Consider the following 15561-nt stretch of genomic DNA (forward strand, 5'->3'; position numbering starts at 1 on the left):
ATCTGGTGGCGGTAGTGGTAGTGCTGTGAAGCCTCCGGCAGGACGCGGCGTGCTGCGGGGCCTCCGCGGCCTCGCAGGCCTCCCTCGCCGGGCTCTTCCGGTCGCCTCCCGCCGCCGAGCCCCTGTGTCAGCCGTGCCGGTCGGCGCGGAGTTGCTGTTGAGGAGTGGGCCCGCTGGGGCGTAGCGACCGCTTTCTGCGGGGCGGCTGGGCTCCGGCGGGGAAGCGTGGCCCCGGGCGGTGCTGGCGGCGTGGTGTGATCTTAAAAACCTTGATGGGTGCTCTGCGATGAAGGGGATTTTCGTGGGGGAAGGCGTGTGTGTGTGGTGTGCCTTCCTTATGCTTGTAGTTCTGCCAAGTGTGAAAACCCATTTTTCTTATCCCTTGAAAGAACGATTTATTTTGTAGTCACCAGAAAGTTTAGTGTTGAAATGGAGGAAAAAAAAATAAAAAATCCCTTTCTTCCAACAGTAAGTAAGACTTACAAAACCTGAAGACTTACAAAGCTCTTCTGGGCTGATGGTGTTATTTCTAGTCAAAAAGTTCATGATAAATCAGCTACAGTGTATCAGTGAATCTGCTCAGAGCTCAAGCATTACAGTGCTATTAGTAATATTCAATTCTTCTGTTTATTTTAATTCTGAGTCATTAGCTTGATAGGTGGCCAGAAATAAAAAACACTTAGCTAGTTAGGTTTTACTTAGCGACCTATACTAAACTGCCAATGTTATGGCAGTTTATTGATTAAGTTTTAGTACGCCAGAGAAATATTCGTGGTGTCTGCCAGACCAGAGTGATGCCTAGTGCAGAATGCCAAACAGACCACCGCCTCATGCGTTGCAAACTTAATTTCCACTTCAAGCCCAAACCTAAGAGGGGTGGCATTCCAAGGAGGAGGCTCAATGTTGATAATCTTCAAATAGCTGCAGTGAGGGACAGCTTTCAGGCTAACCTTCAAACTAGGCTTGAAGACCAACTTATAGATTCTTCTCCTGAAGCGCTTTGGCAACATACCAAAAACAGCATCCTGCAGTCCTCCGTAGAATCCATTGGGTTCTCCTCAAAGAAAAACAAAGACTGGTTTGACGATAGCAACCAGGAGGTCCAGGAATTGCTGACAAAAAAGAGATCTGGTCATCAAGCACACCTCGCTCAGCCACTCTGCCATGTAAGAAAAGCAGCCTTTCGTCTTGCATGTAGCAAACTCCAACAGAAACTTAGAGACATCCAGAACAAGTGGTGGGTCAACCTAGCAGAAAAGACTCAACTATGTGCAGATTTGGGTGACCACAGAGGATTCTATGAGGCTCTGAAGGCAGTGTGTGGACCCACATTCCAGGTTCAAAGCCCCTTACTTGGTGCAGATGGCCAAACGCTTCTTACAGATAAAATCTCCATCCTGAATCGTTGGTCTGAACATTTTCAAACCCTCTTTAGTGCTAATCGTGTAGTCCAAGGCGAAGGAATCCAGCACATTCCGCAACATCCGGTGAAAAACGAATTGGATTTAGCCCCTACCATGGGAGAGACTCTTAAGGCCATACAGCAGGTGAAAACTGGCAAGGCAGCTGGGGTTGACGGAGTCCCACCTGAAATATGGAAGCATGGAGGCCAAGCACTTCACGCTAAATTTCATGAGCTAGTTGTGTGCTGTTGGGAACAAGGCAAAATACCATCAGACTTTCGTGATGCAATCATCGTCACTCTGTATAAGAAAAAAGGTGTCAAGTCAGACTGCTCAAACTACCGTGGTATAACTCTGCTCTCCATTGCTGGTAAAATTCTTGCAAGAATACTATTGAACAGACTAGTACCTGCTATCGCAGAAGAACTTCTACCTGAAAGTCAGTGTGGTTTCAGGGCTAATAGAAGTACCACAGACATGGTATTTGTTCTCAGACAATTGCAAGAAAAGTGTAGAGAACAGAATAAGGGGTTATACGTAACTTTCGTTGACCTCACCAAAGCTTTTGACACTGTGAGCAGGAAAGGCTTGTGGCTGATCTTAGAACAATTAGGTTGTCCCCCCAAGTTCCTGAAAATGATTATTCTGTTACATGAGGATCAGCAAGGCCAAGTCAGGTATGGTGATGCACTCTCTGAGCCCTTCCCAATAACCAATGGCGTGAAACAAAGTTGTGTTCTCACACCAACCTTATTCACAATCTTCTTCAGCATGATGCTCCAAAGGGCTACAGCAGACCTCGACGAACAAGACGGCATTTATATTCGATATCGTACCGATGGTAGCCTATTCAATCTAAGGCGACTGAAGGCCCACACTAAGACCCTAAACCATCTTGTCCGTGAACTGCTCTTTGCTGATGATGCCGCCCTTGTTGCCCACACAGAAGCAGCTCTGCAGTGTTTAACATCTTGCTTTGCGGAGGCGGCTGAGGTTTTTGGGCTGGAAGTCAGCTTGAAGAAGACAGTAGTCCTCTACCAACCTGCACCCCAAGAAGATTATCGCCATCCCCATATTACCATCGGCGAGTCAGAGCTTAAGACAGTTCAGCAGTTCAGCTATCTGGGAAGCATCATTTCCTCGGATGCCACGATCAACAAAGAGATAGACAACAGAATAGCAAAGGCATATAGAGCCTTTGGAAAACTCCATAAAAGAGTCTGGTGTAATAAACACCTGAAGAAAAGTACAAAGATCAGTGTCTACAGAGCCATTGTATTGTCTACTCTTTTATATGGGTCTGAATCATGGGTCATCTACCGTCATCACCTGCGACTCCTGGAACGCTTTCATCAGCGCTGCCTCCATACAATTCTAAACATCCATTGGACTGACTATGTGTCTAATGTCACTGTCCTCGAACAGGCAGGGGTCACCAGCATCGAGGCCACATTGCTGAAATTGCAGCTGCGCTGGGCAGGGCACGTCTCTAGAATGAAGGATCACCGCCTCCCCAAGATTGTGTTTTACGGTGAACTTGCCACCGGTAGCCGCAAGAGAGGTGCCCCAAAGAAGAGATATAAGGACTCCCTGAAACAATACCTTAGCCTTGGCCATATTGACTACCATCAGTGGTCCACCTTGGCCTCCAATCGGGAGACTTGGAGGCACACCATACATAATGCTGCTGACTCCTTTGAGAGTTCACGAAGAACTAGTCTCGAGGAGAAAAGACAACACAGGAAGAATCGTGTCCCACCTGTTCCACCCAAGGAGACCTTCTGCTGTGCTTTTTGTAGCCGGATTTGCCTATCCCACATTGGCCTTCTTAGTCATCAGCGCGCTTGTAGTAAGCGTGGGTAAATGCCCTTCCCAAATCTTCGTTTGCGAAGTCAAGCCATGATGATACTAAACTGATAGATTTTAATTTATTTTTGTTTGGGTTTTTAATATACTTTTCTACTTTAATATTTTAGAAGTTAAGCATTCTTACCTAGCAGGGTGAAGGAGGGTCATAGACTCACACATAGGTTTGGGTTGGAAGCGACTTACAAAGCTCATCCAGTTCCAACCCCACCTGCCATGGGCAGGGACACCTTTGACTAGACCAGGTTGCTCCAAGCTCTGTCCAACCTGGCCTTGAACACTGCCAGGGATGGGGCAGCCACAGCTTCTCTGGGCATCCTGTGCCAGGGCCTCACCACCCTCACAGGGAAGAACTTCTGCCTAAGATCTTATCTCAGTTTCCCTTCAGTTTAAATGTGTTGTCTCTTGCCCTGTCACTACTTGCTCTTACAACCCCTTCCTCCCCCCGGTAAAGTACTGCTTCAAAGTAAAGTATTTTAAAAAGTGTGTGTGTATGTGTGTGTGTATATATATATATATATATATATATATATATATATGTAAAGTGCTTATATAACCTGGGTAGACTCAAAGTAGTTCAAATACAAAATTATTTTAAAGGCACATGGATGGCTTCTGAAGCATTATACACTAAGGAACTGGGATCAGAAGCACAAAGTAACTTAAATCATGCATGACAATCTGGGGGATGGAACAGCCTGTTTTTTTTGTGCTATAGATCTTACACAGTGGTGGAGGTGTGATTTCATGGTCCTGTAGCTTGTCACATTAACTCATTTTTGCTTTTTCTAACTTTTTCTTGTTCATAATGTTATTATATTTATTAAATTTTCTTACACAGTGCCAAGAAAATAATTTCAAAGCCAGTCAGACTATGGCCTTTGAAAGCATTACACAAAAGGACTGGTATGAAATCCTGGGTGCTAAGCCATCGGATAGTCTGGCAGAACTAAAACGGAAGTACCAAAAACTCGCTCTATTAGTAAGTAAACTATTGTTATTTTAAGATGTGCAAAAAAAAATATTATGAGCTAATAAGATAATAATTGCCGGTTTTGTTTCTACATTTTTGGTATATATGTGGTTTATCTGAGTATATTTATAATACCAGCTCACTGAGGCTGGTTTAAGTTGGAAATAAATTTCTGGAGTTTGAGTGATCATTATATTTTGCAAAGAGGGGTTGTGGTGTTCCAGTTCCAAAACACAGATATGTCTCCCAGCTTTGCTAAACATTCATGAATGAACTGAGCCAGGCACTTCAGGTGCACCAGTCAAAAAAGATCACTGTAGCACATGGTCATGCAATTTAGTAACTGATACTTGTGATATTTACTGTTGTACTTACAGCTGTGTGTGGTGAATGCAACCCTTGAATATAAAAAGACCAGGTGCAAAGAGCAAAGTGAAGCTCTTCCTTCTTCAGTAATGGAATAGAAAATATCTAGGAGGAAAATAGAATAATATTGATTTTATTGGAAAGTTTCTGGTGCATTTTTGTGGAGTTGTGCCCTTGGTCATACATTACGACTTCTTGTTCTGTAAATTCTCTTAATTTTTCCTGTATTCCTGCTTTATCTGCATTAAAATTTTGAACCTTTATCAGATTACTTCATAGAGTTCTTGGTGGTTCTGTTTTACTCTTTCTTCTGAATTCAGCCTTTGTGCTCAAAAGATGCTTTGGCCTGGCTTTCTGAGGAAAATGGGGTGAGCTTTTTTATATATTGCTGACCATTTTCAGGTAAATTTGATAAGCAGATAGAGTTCCCAAGGTAACTAAATTCCTGTTTCTTGAAAATGGCAGCCTGATAGGAAGAAAGGTGAGCAGAATTCAGTTTTTATATATTTCTTTATCTAGCTGCTAGCTAGACTGTCAGTATTGGCAGGGCATTAGAGAGTACATGTGCAGCTGCTCTTGCTTGGTTTGAGCTGTTAGATTTGAATGTGCTAAGTTGGGATTTTGAAGTGAGGTAAAGACAAAGTCAGAAACTGAGTTTTGTTAGAGTTGAAATTTAATGGGTGGGTTTGAGGGTTTTTCTTTGGTTGATTGGTTTTGTGGGTTTTGGTTTTGCTGTTTCATTATTTATTATATTTCTAGCTCCTGTGAAAACTTTTTTAATGGTCATTTCACTGGTATGTTCCAAATTTCCCCATTTTTTTTTTACTCCTCAGTTGAATTTGCTAAGAAATCCTGCTGTCCATCTACTCCTCAGTGCTTCCTGCTAACTTCTTTGAAACGGATCTGTGTACGTTGAGTTTTAAATTTTGACACTGTATGAGGTGTTTGCAGGTGGAATCTAAATCTCTTAGCCCTCACTATTAAACATCATAAGAATCACTTTGGAAGCCAAGATGCTTAGTTCTGCCCTTAATGGAAATAGCTGTTTTCTTGGATCTCCTAATGTTTGCTTTACTGAATTACTAGTAAAACGTGACTCAAATATTAATAATGAACTATTTGTTTGTAATGAAAACAATAGGGAGACTATGGTGTAAACACTTTTTCGGTTAAGGTAGGGAGCTAATTTAAAGTGACTACTGTAATGGAATTAATATATTTCTTTCATTATGAATCTAACTATACTAAAGTAATTAAAATTATGTGAATTATTGTTCAGAGCTGTTTACTCTGAACAGAACTGAAACTAACGGTGCTTTTCCTGTGTGATTTTTTTTTTTTTTACTTAAAACTGACCTTTTGTGTTATAGCGTTGTACTTCCGTGTAGTTATTGTGAAATGTATGAAGTGAGAATAGTTGGAGTTTACGACTGTCTGTTTACAGCTATAGTTTTAGAAGATGAAACTATTATTTCAATATACAAGCTTTTCTTCAGAACCTGTACATTTCAAAATGATTGGTTAGTGCTCTTTATTTGAAAACTCAGACATGTTAAGAGAAAATGAAGATTTTATTTTTTTTTTCTCCCTTTTGCTGTTTGGATCAGAATTCTTTTGCTATCTGAGATGGATCTCTTGACTAAAAAGTGGCGCTCCAGTTTACTTGAAGGTGTTTTCTCCAAGGCAGATCTGCTGCTTGTCAGTTGCTATTACCATATCCTGTTTCCCTATAGTCATCTTTTTTATTTTAGCTGAACTGTTACAGACTCTACTTGTTTGTCTACATATTAACAGAGCACCTCGTACAGTCAGTCTGAAGTCTTTTCAAGCATGGTGGTATTTAAACACCTCTTTTTTTTTTACCTTAAAAACCTCATTGGCTATAGGAGTGACCAGAAGCTACAGTACATGCCTTCACTAAAAGGTGATATACATAAAACATAGTTACAATGTCTCTTTCACGGGCACCCCTTTGTCATGAGGAAAGAGCTTGCGTGCCCTTGTGAGGTTGGGAGCTATGCTGGTGGTGGCATATGCCTCCAGTAGGGTCTCCCATGCCAGACAGATCTCAACTGAAGGGTCAAAGTGTGTCCATGGGCAGGATGGGCTCACTAGCCTTCGGACAACCATCCTAGGAGAAGGACAACTCCAACTTCAAACCTGGGCAGATGGAGCTTGTATAGCCCTGTAAGGCCATCCATCTAAGAGAAGGATACTCTAATCAAACCTATGACCTGAGGACTTTGCTGTCACCGTCCAAGCTCGCTCTGCCCTGGCAGATAAACCTCAGGTGTAAAGGGTGAGGCCAGTTCTGCACACGCTGTGCCTCACCTAAAATAAATCCACTGCGCAGGCCCGAAGGGTTTACTCACACTTGCAAAGCCCTGTAGCGACAGGCAAGGGACGAAACGGCAGGTGATAAGGTGCACTGGAAGTGCCTGCATGCAGGCGGTTCAGGACATTGGTCACTCCATAACACTGTTTTCTCCTTTGAGAACTCATGAAGAATTAGTCTTGAGGAGAAAAGACAATGTAGAGAGAATCGCACCCCACCTATACTACTCAAGGAGACCTTTCACTGCTTTTTGCAGCTGGATTTGCCTATCCCACATTGGCCTTTTTAGTCATCAGCGCGCTTGTAGTGGATAAAGCCCTTCCCATATCTTCGTTCATGAAGTCAAGCCATGATGAGTTACAGTGTGAAATTTACTGCCACAGATGACGTTGAGTCCAAGGGATTCCATGGTTGAAGATGTTTTAAGACTTTCTTGAAAGTGTACCATAGCATGTTAACACAGAAAATTCTCTCTCTGGTTCAGAGATTCAGTAGTTACAGACTTCCAAATAATAGTGGAATATATAAGGGAGGTGCTGTATGTTTGTTCCATTTTGGTATTATTTGCTAGATATCTAGGGCTCATTGTTAGTAGAAAGTATAGCACTGGGTGGAACTCTTGGCTTGCCTGTGTATCCTATCTAGACAAATTAGCTGCCTTGCTCCCCAAGTTAGAGTTCTTGACAGCTTCACATCCCTGACACACTGTTCATTTTGGTTTTCTAAAGCTGTTGCTGGAGATGGTGGTGATGATAGATGTAGTAGTACTACTCATGCAGGCAGAGAACAGGTCTACATACCCATGTTTTTTAGGTCCTATGGTAGTAACCAATCACCAGAGTAACTCCAGTTTAGAGGCTGGACTAGCAGATGAGCACAGCTGTGTATTGCGTATTAAAAGATTTCGTGTCAAATTATGTGGTCAGTACAGAAAGTTTTCTGGCTTATGTGCAGCAGCAGAGGTTAAGCTCCTGGAGAATTGTACTGTGCTAATTATCTTAAAATCCTAAAGGTTATAAAGCAACTTGCATCTTGGATACCAATTGCAATTTATATAGCATTCATTCTGTAACTGTCAGTGTTCTGATCACAGCTCTTCATTAGCATTAAGCATAATAGATGGTGGAATTTATTTTGAAACAGTATTCTGCTGTTAAAAATGGCAAATGTCTGAGTCCAAATAATTTTCAAATGATCTACAGTCTTTCATGTTGAGCATTTGCTTTTTGCCATCTGCTGTTTTCTGTATTTGTCAACACATGTATGAGCAACATCTTGAATGAACAGGCAGATGTAAATTTCCAAAGCTAAAAGGAGTTGGCGATCTTGCCATATGTCATCCGAAAGATGGCTATGTTTGCAGCTGAATCTTAGAATTGACCTTATTAACACATAGTATGCAATAAAAAATGGTTCAATTGTAGATTTGTAAAAGTGATTTCATGTGGGCAAGTTAGCTTAAAACTAATGAATTTTTTAAATAGAACTTGTTTCTATCAATCCAACAAACTGATGATGGAAGAGGTTACCCCATAACAAATAAACCTGTAAATAAACACCCTACTAGAGTGAATATATTTACTTACTTTTTCATGATATTTTGCTTTGCTGTACTTAATTTTTTTGTTTGATCAGGTTACAACATATGTTTAAGTGAATTATTTTACTACAGATAATGTCAATTAAGAATAGTATTAATTTGATACAGAAAATGGCACAGGTTTCACCTAAGAGGAGTGGTATTTTTTAACCTTTTTTTTTCCTCACACTGTAAGTATTTTAGTAAAAGCTCATATTCATAAAATTTCTTTGAAACTTAAATTCATGTTTTTAAAATATCTTGTGTGCTTATTGATACCTGTATCATCTTGATACTTTATTATTGTAACAGCTGAAGAAGACAGACTTTAGAGCACATGCTATGTGTGACACTGGCAACACTATAAATGACTTGCTTTGTAAGTAAAATCCAACTTTTTTAAAACAAAATCAAACCCCAAAGATACTCTGGTATATTCTCTATCTCAGAGCTTCAGTCAGGAATTCTGAAAGAAAAAAAATACTTTAAGTATGCGTTTTGTAACCAGCTCAATGGAAAGATTCCTTGTTTGATTGTTTCAAGTTCATGCTAAAGTGCTTTCTGAAGCACAGAAGACTTGCAGTTTCCAAAGGATAAAATTAGAGTAACAAAATAGAATATCGGGGGGGGGAAATTCACCATTTTATTATTGGAACAATATTTACATCTCCTTTTGGTCTAGCACTTTGGTCAAAGAATGAGTTGCCAGATTATTTTCAGATTTTCATGTAGCTGTTCTGTATCTCAAAACTGCTTTTTACAAGGCATAAAGTCATCAAACGCATGAGCTTTGTCTAGCTGAAAATCAGGTGTCTGTGCCTGTTGATGCTGATGATATTACTGGATACCTTTCAACTGGAAAAAAATTAGTGTAGGAAAATTATATGCTGCTGTTACAATGTATGCCCTAATCTTAAAGAAAATCCATGTAATTTGAGCAGGGAGTATGCAGGAAGCTCTTATGTTTAATATGGTAAGGAAATAAAATTGCCATTTCACAGAGTGTTACAGAGATTCTCTTTATCAGGAGGGGTGGTGTGTGTGTATATAAATACAAACAGTGTTAAGGTTGTCACTTAATCAAGTAGAAATTTTGAAAACAGACAGCATCAGGCATAGGTAAGTGACTCTCAGCAACAATCAAAAAGGACATTAATAGAAATTTAATTTCATGAAGTGAAATAGAGATTGTTCTATTGCACTTGTGTCGAGGAAAGAAATTTGTTTTTCTGAAGAGCAAGAAATCTGTCTGATGAGATTTATGTACGTATCTAAATTCTGCAACAAGACATGCAGAGGATTTCATGTATGTGATGTTAAAGACCTGCTTGCATGATTGGTGCCTTAAGCTTGTTCCAAAATGATTTCAGTGTTACTCCTTAAAGGACCTGCCAACTGAGTAACTTCATGTGGAATTTAAGTTGAGAATTCAAATGTTTAAAATTGAAATACTTTGAGCTTCATATCAGAAGTCTCATAATAATGCTTTTCATAATGGAAATTATGCAGTGTATATATTCCTTTTTCTTTTCAATTGCCTTTGGGGGGTTTATTTGTTGATGAGTAGCAGCATAGCTGTTGCAGATTCAGCAGATCATCATTCTTAGCTAATTCTAGTTTCAGCTAACTTGCAGAAAATGGATTTTGTCACTTGGCAGTATAAACAGAAAAAGTTCAGGGCAGCCTGATTGTAGCTTGACTGAAGTTAACAGAATTGCAACAGAGAGAAAGATAAGACTCTAGGTTTAATGTAGAGGGCTATTGTTTTAACAGTCTGGCTAGTTTGAGCAGCTTTCTACATCTTATTTACTACCTATGACCCTAATAAAATACAAAGGGGCATATTTCCCAGTTGGGACTTGAAAAATTGGTCAGTAGTTTATGTAGTACATAATGATCCTCAGTGTTCCTGAAGTCACTAGTTCAAACAGCATGATGAGTTATGGGGCTTGGAACTAGGTGATCTTAAGGCCTTTTCCAGCCCTAACGATTCTGTGATTCTATGAGGCATATCATAATCATGCTGATGTTCCTGCTGCTTAAGCTAGGAGAGCTTATTTTAGATTTACTTGCCTGCTTTCTTGTGGTGTTTTTTGATTGTTTGTCATACCAGAAGATACAATATTCAATAGTAAGTCTGAAGAACACGCATTTAGTCTGGCAATGATTGTTGATATAACAAGAACTTTTATCAGTCTGAGTAGTGTCACAGATTTGTTTGATGTAAGATGGTCCTTAAAAGCCTAATGTTCTGGAGATGTGTGGTGCTGCTGCATGCAGCTACAGACTGCCATGTCTGAGACGAAGCTCCTGCTCACTCAGTTGGAATTGTGTGAGGTTGCAAACCTGGTTCCAGTTGGTCCTTGGGCCTTACATGCACTCATTAGGATAAGTGACCAATGGGAGTGCGTATTCCACATAACTAGACAGCTGGCCAATCAAATGAAATACAGTGATTAACCAGTTAGTGCTCTGATTGGTCAGCAGCCAGCTGGAAGGTGTACTCCAAACACATCCTATGTAAGAACAAGCAGAGACGGATATCCTGACTTGCAGAAGGCATGGGGGGAAGAGAGACAGTGGATGTAGGTGAAGAGAAAAAGGATGTAGTAAGATATCACAGTGGAAAAAGGGGCGTAGGATGATATGTAGACTACAGTATTCCTTTAGTAGGGGTGGTGTCTACCGTATCTCAGTTTATATTGGAGCAGTGTCTCACTTCTTATTACTTTGTAATGTGTACTTTTTTATAAAGATGTAGGTGAATTTTAACAAGTAGATGGTGCGAACATCCTTATAGCAAGTTATTTTTAACTGTTAAATAGAATATGAGACAACCCATGGCATCACGCAATAAGGCAGCAAGTAATATATTGGTTATCCAGGTAGTTCAGCCAGTTGGAAAAGGAATGTGTGTTTGGAAAATTATTTCTAAATTTAATCAGTTTATTCACTGGGTTATTGTCCATGCTTATTTGTTATGATGAGCAGCTTCTGATACTTCATCCCCTGTAGTTTTAAGGTACATACATAAGAACAGAATGGGCATCAGGCAGTTGAAATATGAGTTTCAGCCAGTGTGTGCTTGGCCTTTAATGTTATTTATGCTTTGTAAAGGAATTTGGTGCCCATTGACTGAATGTTTTGTGCACTGGTTATCTAAGTTGTTAATTGTAACACTGCATTAAAAACAGAACCTACACTGTCTTTGGTAGACTTTTCATTAAAGATGTTCCATATCTTAAAAATATTCACTATGTCCTGAGGTAGTATAAAATCTAAATTGATTAAAAATAAAATCTTAAATACTAACTTATTAAATTTCTTAAACATGTTTCTTAATATTTGCAAGTGTTCTTTCAGCACTTCTGAAGACACGAAGTTTTAGTTGGCACATTGTGCTTTTTATCTCTTTTCTAAAGTGAGATGTCTGAAATAAAAATAATGCAGCAAAGTATATTAAATAAAGCACGAAGAATGAAGCTATAAAGACTGGCATGTTGCTTTCATGTAAGTAAATGTTCTTCTTATTCTGACATATCATAGAATCACAGGATGGTTTGGGTTGGAAAGGACCTTAAGATCATCTCGTTCCAGCCCCCCTGCCATGGGCAGGGATACCTCACACCAGACCAGTTTGCTTATAGAATCATAGAGGGATTACTGTAGTATGATGCAGTAACCTGTAAGACTTAGTATTTTGGAGACATATATTTTTATATATATTTTTAAATTTATCTGTGTAATTTTGCCTTATGTTTAAAATACATAACACAATTATTATGGAAGCTTGTAGAGCAACACATTCCCACATTCCTTCTTTCCTTCCTCTCTAAACACTTAACAGTCAGGAAGTCTCAATCTGAACAATGTAATTGTCCCACACTCCCATCTTTTCCTTGCCTTGGTGCATCATGAATGTTTTCTCATCTGCTGTTGAGCCCAAATGCTCAGCAGACATGAGCTCATTTGAACTGATTTAATGAAGACGTGAACTGCTATACCTGAAGGGCTGTCTTATACGATAATTTTAAGATAGCTTTTATTATTACAGTAAGTACGTTCAGCTTTTTTGTTGCAGTCTGCCAGTCATTTGCATAAGCTATTTCATTTAATTTTCAGTATGTTAAAAGTAATGCTTTAAGGCTGGAAAGACAATAATTAGATACTCCTAAAACCTGACCATTTGTCGTTATTCCCAATAAATCAACAATAACAAAAAAATTCAGTCTGCGTTGCTTGGATTTATGACCTAAGAATGGCCATGCCAATAAAGGTAAAGATGAATGTTTTCTGAGCAGCATCTTAGCTAAACATTTTTCTTTTCTTGGCATAACATCTAATAGTAACTAATAATGTGTTTTAGGAGAGGCTGAATGAGAGTTTCTCTTTTAAGAGATACTTGCTTTCTGTCAGGGCATGCCAGTGATCCAGTCTTAGTTCCTACTGCTACAGAAGACCCATGCAAAGTATGGGCTTGTGTGATTCACTCGGTATAACTATGGCTTCTGTAAATGTTGCTATTCATGAAAACCTTGGATTATTTCTCTACAGTTGATGATCTGTCCTAGGTGATGACTTTACCTTTTTGTTTGCATCTCTTGACTGTTCCTTCCTAAAATGGGGAAGTTCTGTAAAGGCTAAGACCATTTATATAGTGCTTATTAAATATCAATGACAAAAAGCTCAGTAATGAATTAAGTGAGCAGAGATCCTGTTGTCTCATGGTTTCCTTGAGTCATCTGTATGCCCATTTAGTGGTAATGAGGACACATGGTCGAAGTTATAGAATCACAGATTAGTTAGGGTTGGAAAGGACCTTAAGATCATCAAGTTCTACCCCCCATGCCGTGGGCAGGGACACCTCACACTAAACCATCTCACCCAAGACGTCGTCTAACCTGGCCTTGAACACTGCCAGGGATGGAGCATTCACAACCTCCCTGGGCAACCCATTCCAGTGCCTCACAACACTTACAGTAAAGAACTTCCTTCTTATATCCAATCTAAACCTGTTTAAGTTTTAACCCATTACCCCTTGTCCTATCACTACAGTCTGTAATGAAGAGTCCATCCCCAGCATCCCTATAGCCCCTTCAGATACTGGAAGGCTGTTGTGAGGTCTCCACGCAGCCTTCTCTTCTCCAGGCTGAACAGCCCCAACTTTCTCAGCTTATCTTCATATGGGAGGTGCTTCAGTCCCCTGATCATCCTCGTGGCCCTCCTCTGGACTTGTTCCAACAGTTCAATGTCCTTTTTATGTTGAGGACACCAGACCTGTACACAACACTCCAAGTGAGGTCTCATGAGAGCAGAGTAGAGGGGCAGGATCACCTCCTTTGACCTGCTGGTCACCCTCCTTTTGATGCAGCCCAGGATACGGTTGGCTTTCAGGGCTGCGAGTGCACACTGAAGGTGGCTCATGTTCATTTTCTCATTGACCAACACCCCCAGTCCTTTTCTGTAGGCCTGCTCTGAATCTCTTCTGTGCCTGGGATTGCTCTGACCCAGATGAAGGGCCTTACACTTGTCATGGTTAAAATTCATAAGGTTAGCATCAGCCCACCTCCCAAGCATGTCAGGGTCCCTCTGGATGGCATTCCTTCCAGCGTATCAACCGAACCACACAGCTTGGTGTCATCGGCAAACTTGCTGAGGAAGCACTCAATCCCACTGTCTATGTCACTGACAGATGTTGAACAAGACCGGTTCCAACACTAATGCCTGAGGGACACCACTTGTTACTACTGGTCTCCAGCCGAACATTGAGCCATTGACCACATGCGGCCATCCAGCCAGTTCTTTATCCACTGAGTGGTCCACCTATCAAACTGATGTCTCTCCAATTCAGAGAGAAGGATGTTGTGTGGGACAGTGTCAAACGCTTTGCACAAGTCCAGGTAGATGACATCAACTGCTCTACTCCTGTCCATCAGTTCTGTAGCCCCATCATAGAAGGCCACCAAATTGGTCAGGCAGGATTTCCCCTTAGTGAAGCCATGCTGGCTGTCACCAAGCACCTTGTTGTTTTTCATGTGCCTTAGCATGCCTTCCGGGAGAATCTGCTCCAGGATTTTGCCAGGCACAGAGGTGAGACTGGTCTGTAATTCCCTAGGTCATCCATTTTCCCCTTCTTGAAAATGGGGGTTATATTATGTTTGCCAACTGTGACCAACCTCAAATTAAAAGTTAGGTTAACATGAACTAGTGGTCAGTCCAGTTATGAATGCATCCTTAAAGCCATTAGTGTGATTAAATATCCAAACTAGACACAAAGTTTATGTGATTTTATAGGTTATGTTTGCAATTGTTTTGTCACTACAGCTATGAAATTGTGGAGTAACTGAATGATGACATGATTGTTTGGTTTGTTTGGTTCTGGGTGGTGTTATGTTTTGTTTGTTTGGGGAGTTGGTTTTGTTTGGTTTTTTGGTTTGGTTTTGGTTTTTGTTGGTTTGTTTGTTCCGTTGTGTTGGGGGTTTTTTTGCTGTTGTGATATCCATGAAATGGAGTCTGTGTGCCATAGTCATAGCGTACTTCATGACCTCTGATTTTAAGGGTTAAAATTTCTCAAGATGCTTTAAAGTTGCCTGGCATTTTCCTGATAGCAAAGTATTGTCTGTGCAACAGGCTGTGGTGCTTCTGTTTTTATTTGGATACTGTGTGAACATGTTTACTAATGGATCTCTCAAGCTGCCTCGTAAAAAGTAGGTGGTTTCTTTCTGGGTTTTGCACCAAAATATTTTCTGAACTGCATGCTAAAATCTGTTAATATTTAGCTTTTCTTTTCAATTTTCGAAGTTATAATTTGACTATGGCCTAACGTGTTGAGATCATCAATGGCTTCAACTACTCCTAAATATAGGGAAAGCTGAAATAAATAATTTAAAGAAAACCAAATAGTAAAGCTCAAAACCACTTTCAACTTTAAGAGTTGTACAAGTGTTACAGTAACGATTGTTAATAAGTAATCTTTTAAAGGACATCTTCTGTTCCTCGAGGCCTGCTTTGCACAATGACTTCTGCAACTGAAGTGTCT

The 15561-nt window shown here is 40.2% G+C and overlaps 1 protein-coding gene across 1 annotated transcript in view; it reads left to right on the top strand.

The window, feature by feature from the left end:
- The first annotated feature begins 4122 nt into the window (after nt 1–4122).
- The window catches only part of DNAJC24 (DnaJ heat shock protein family (Hsp40) member C24), a 33418-nt gene continuing 21979 nt past the window's right edge, over nt 4123–15561 (top strand). Inside the window, exon 1 of the mRNA XM_061356645.1 lies at nt 4123–4251. Within this exon, the coding sequence (XP_061212629.1) occupies nt 4144–4251 (108 nt within the window). The 5' untranslated portion in view covers nt 4123–4143. The remainder of the gene's footprint in view (nt 4252–15561) is intronic.

Source organism: Neopsephotus bourkii, unplaced genomic scaffold, assembly GCF_033783945.1.
Source record: "Neopsephotus bourkii isolate Nb327-2 ecotype Australia unplaced genomic scaffold, CSIRO-AGI_Nbou_v1 NB_860, whole genome shotgun sequence".
Taxonomy (NCBI): Eukaryota; Metazoa; Chordata; class Aves; order Psittaciformes; family Psittacidae; genus Neopsephotus; species Neopsephotus bourkii.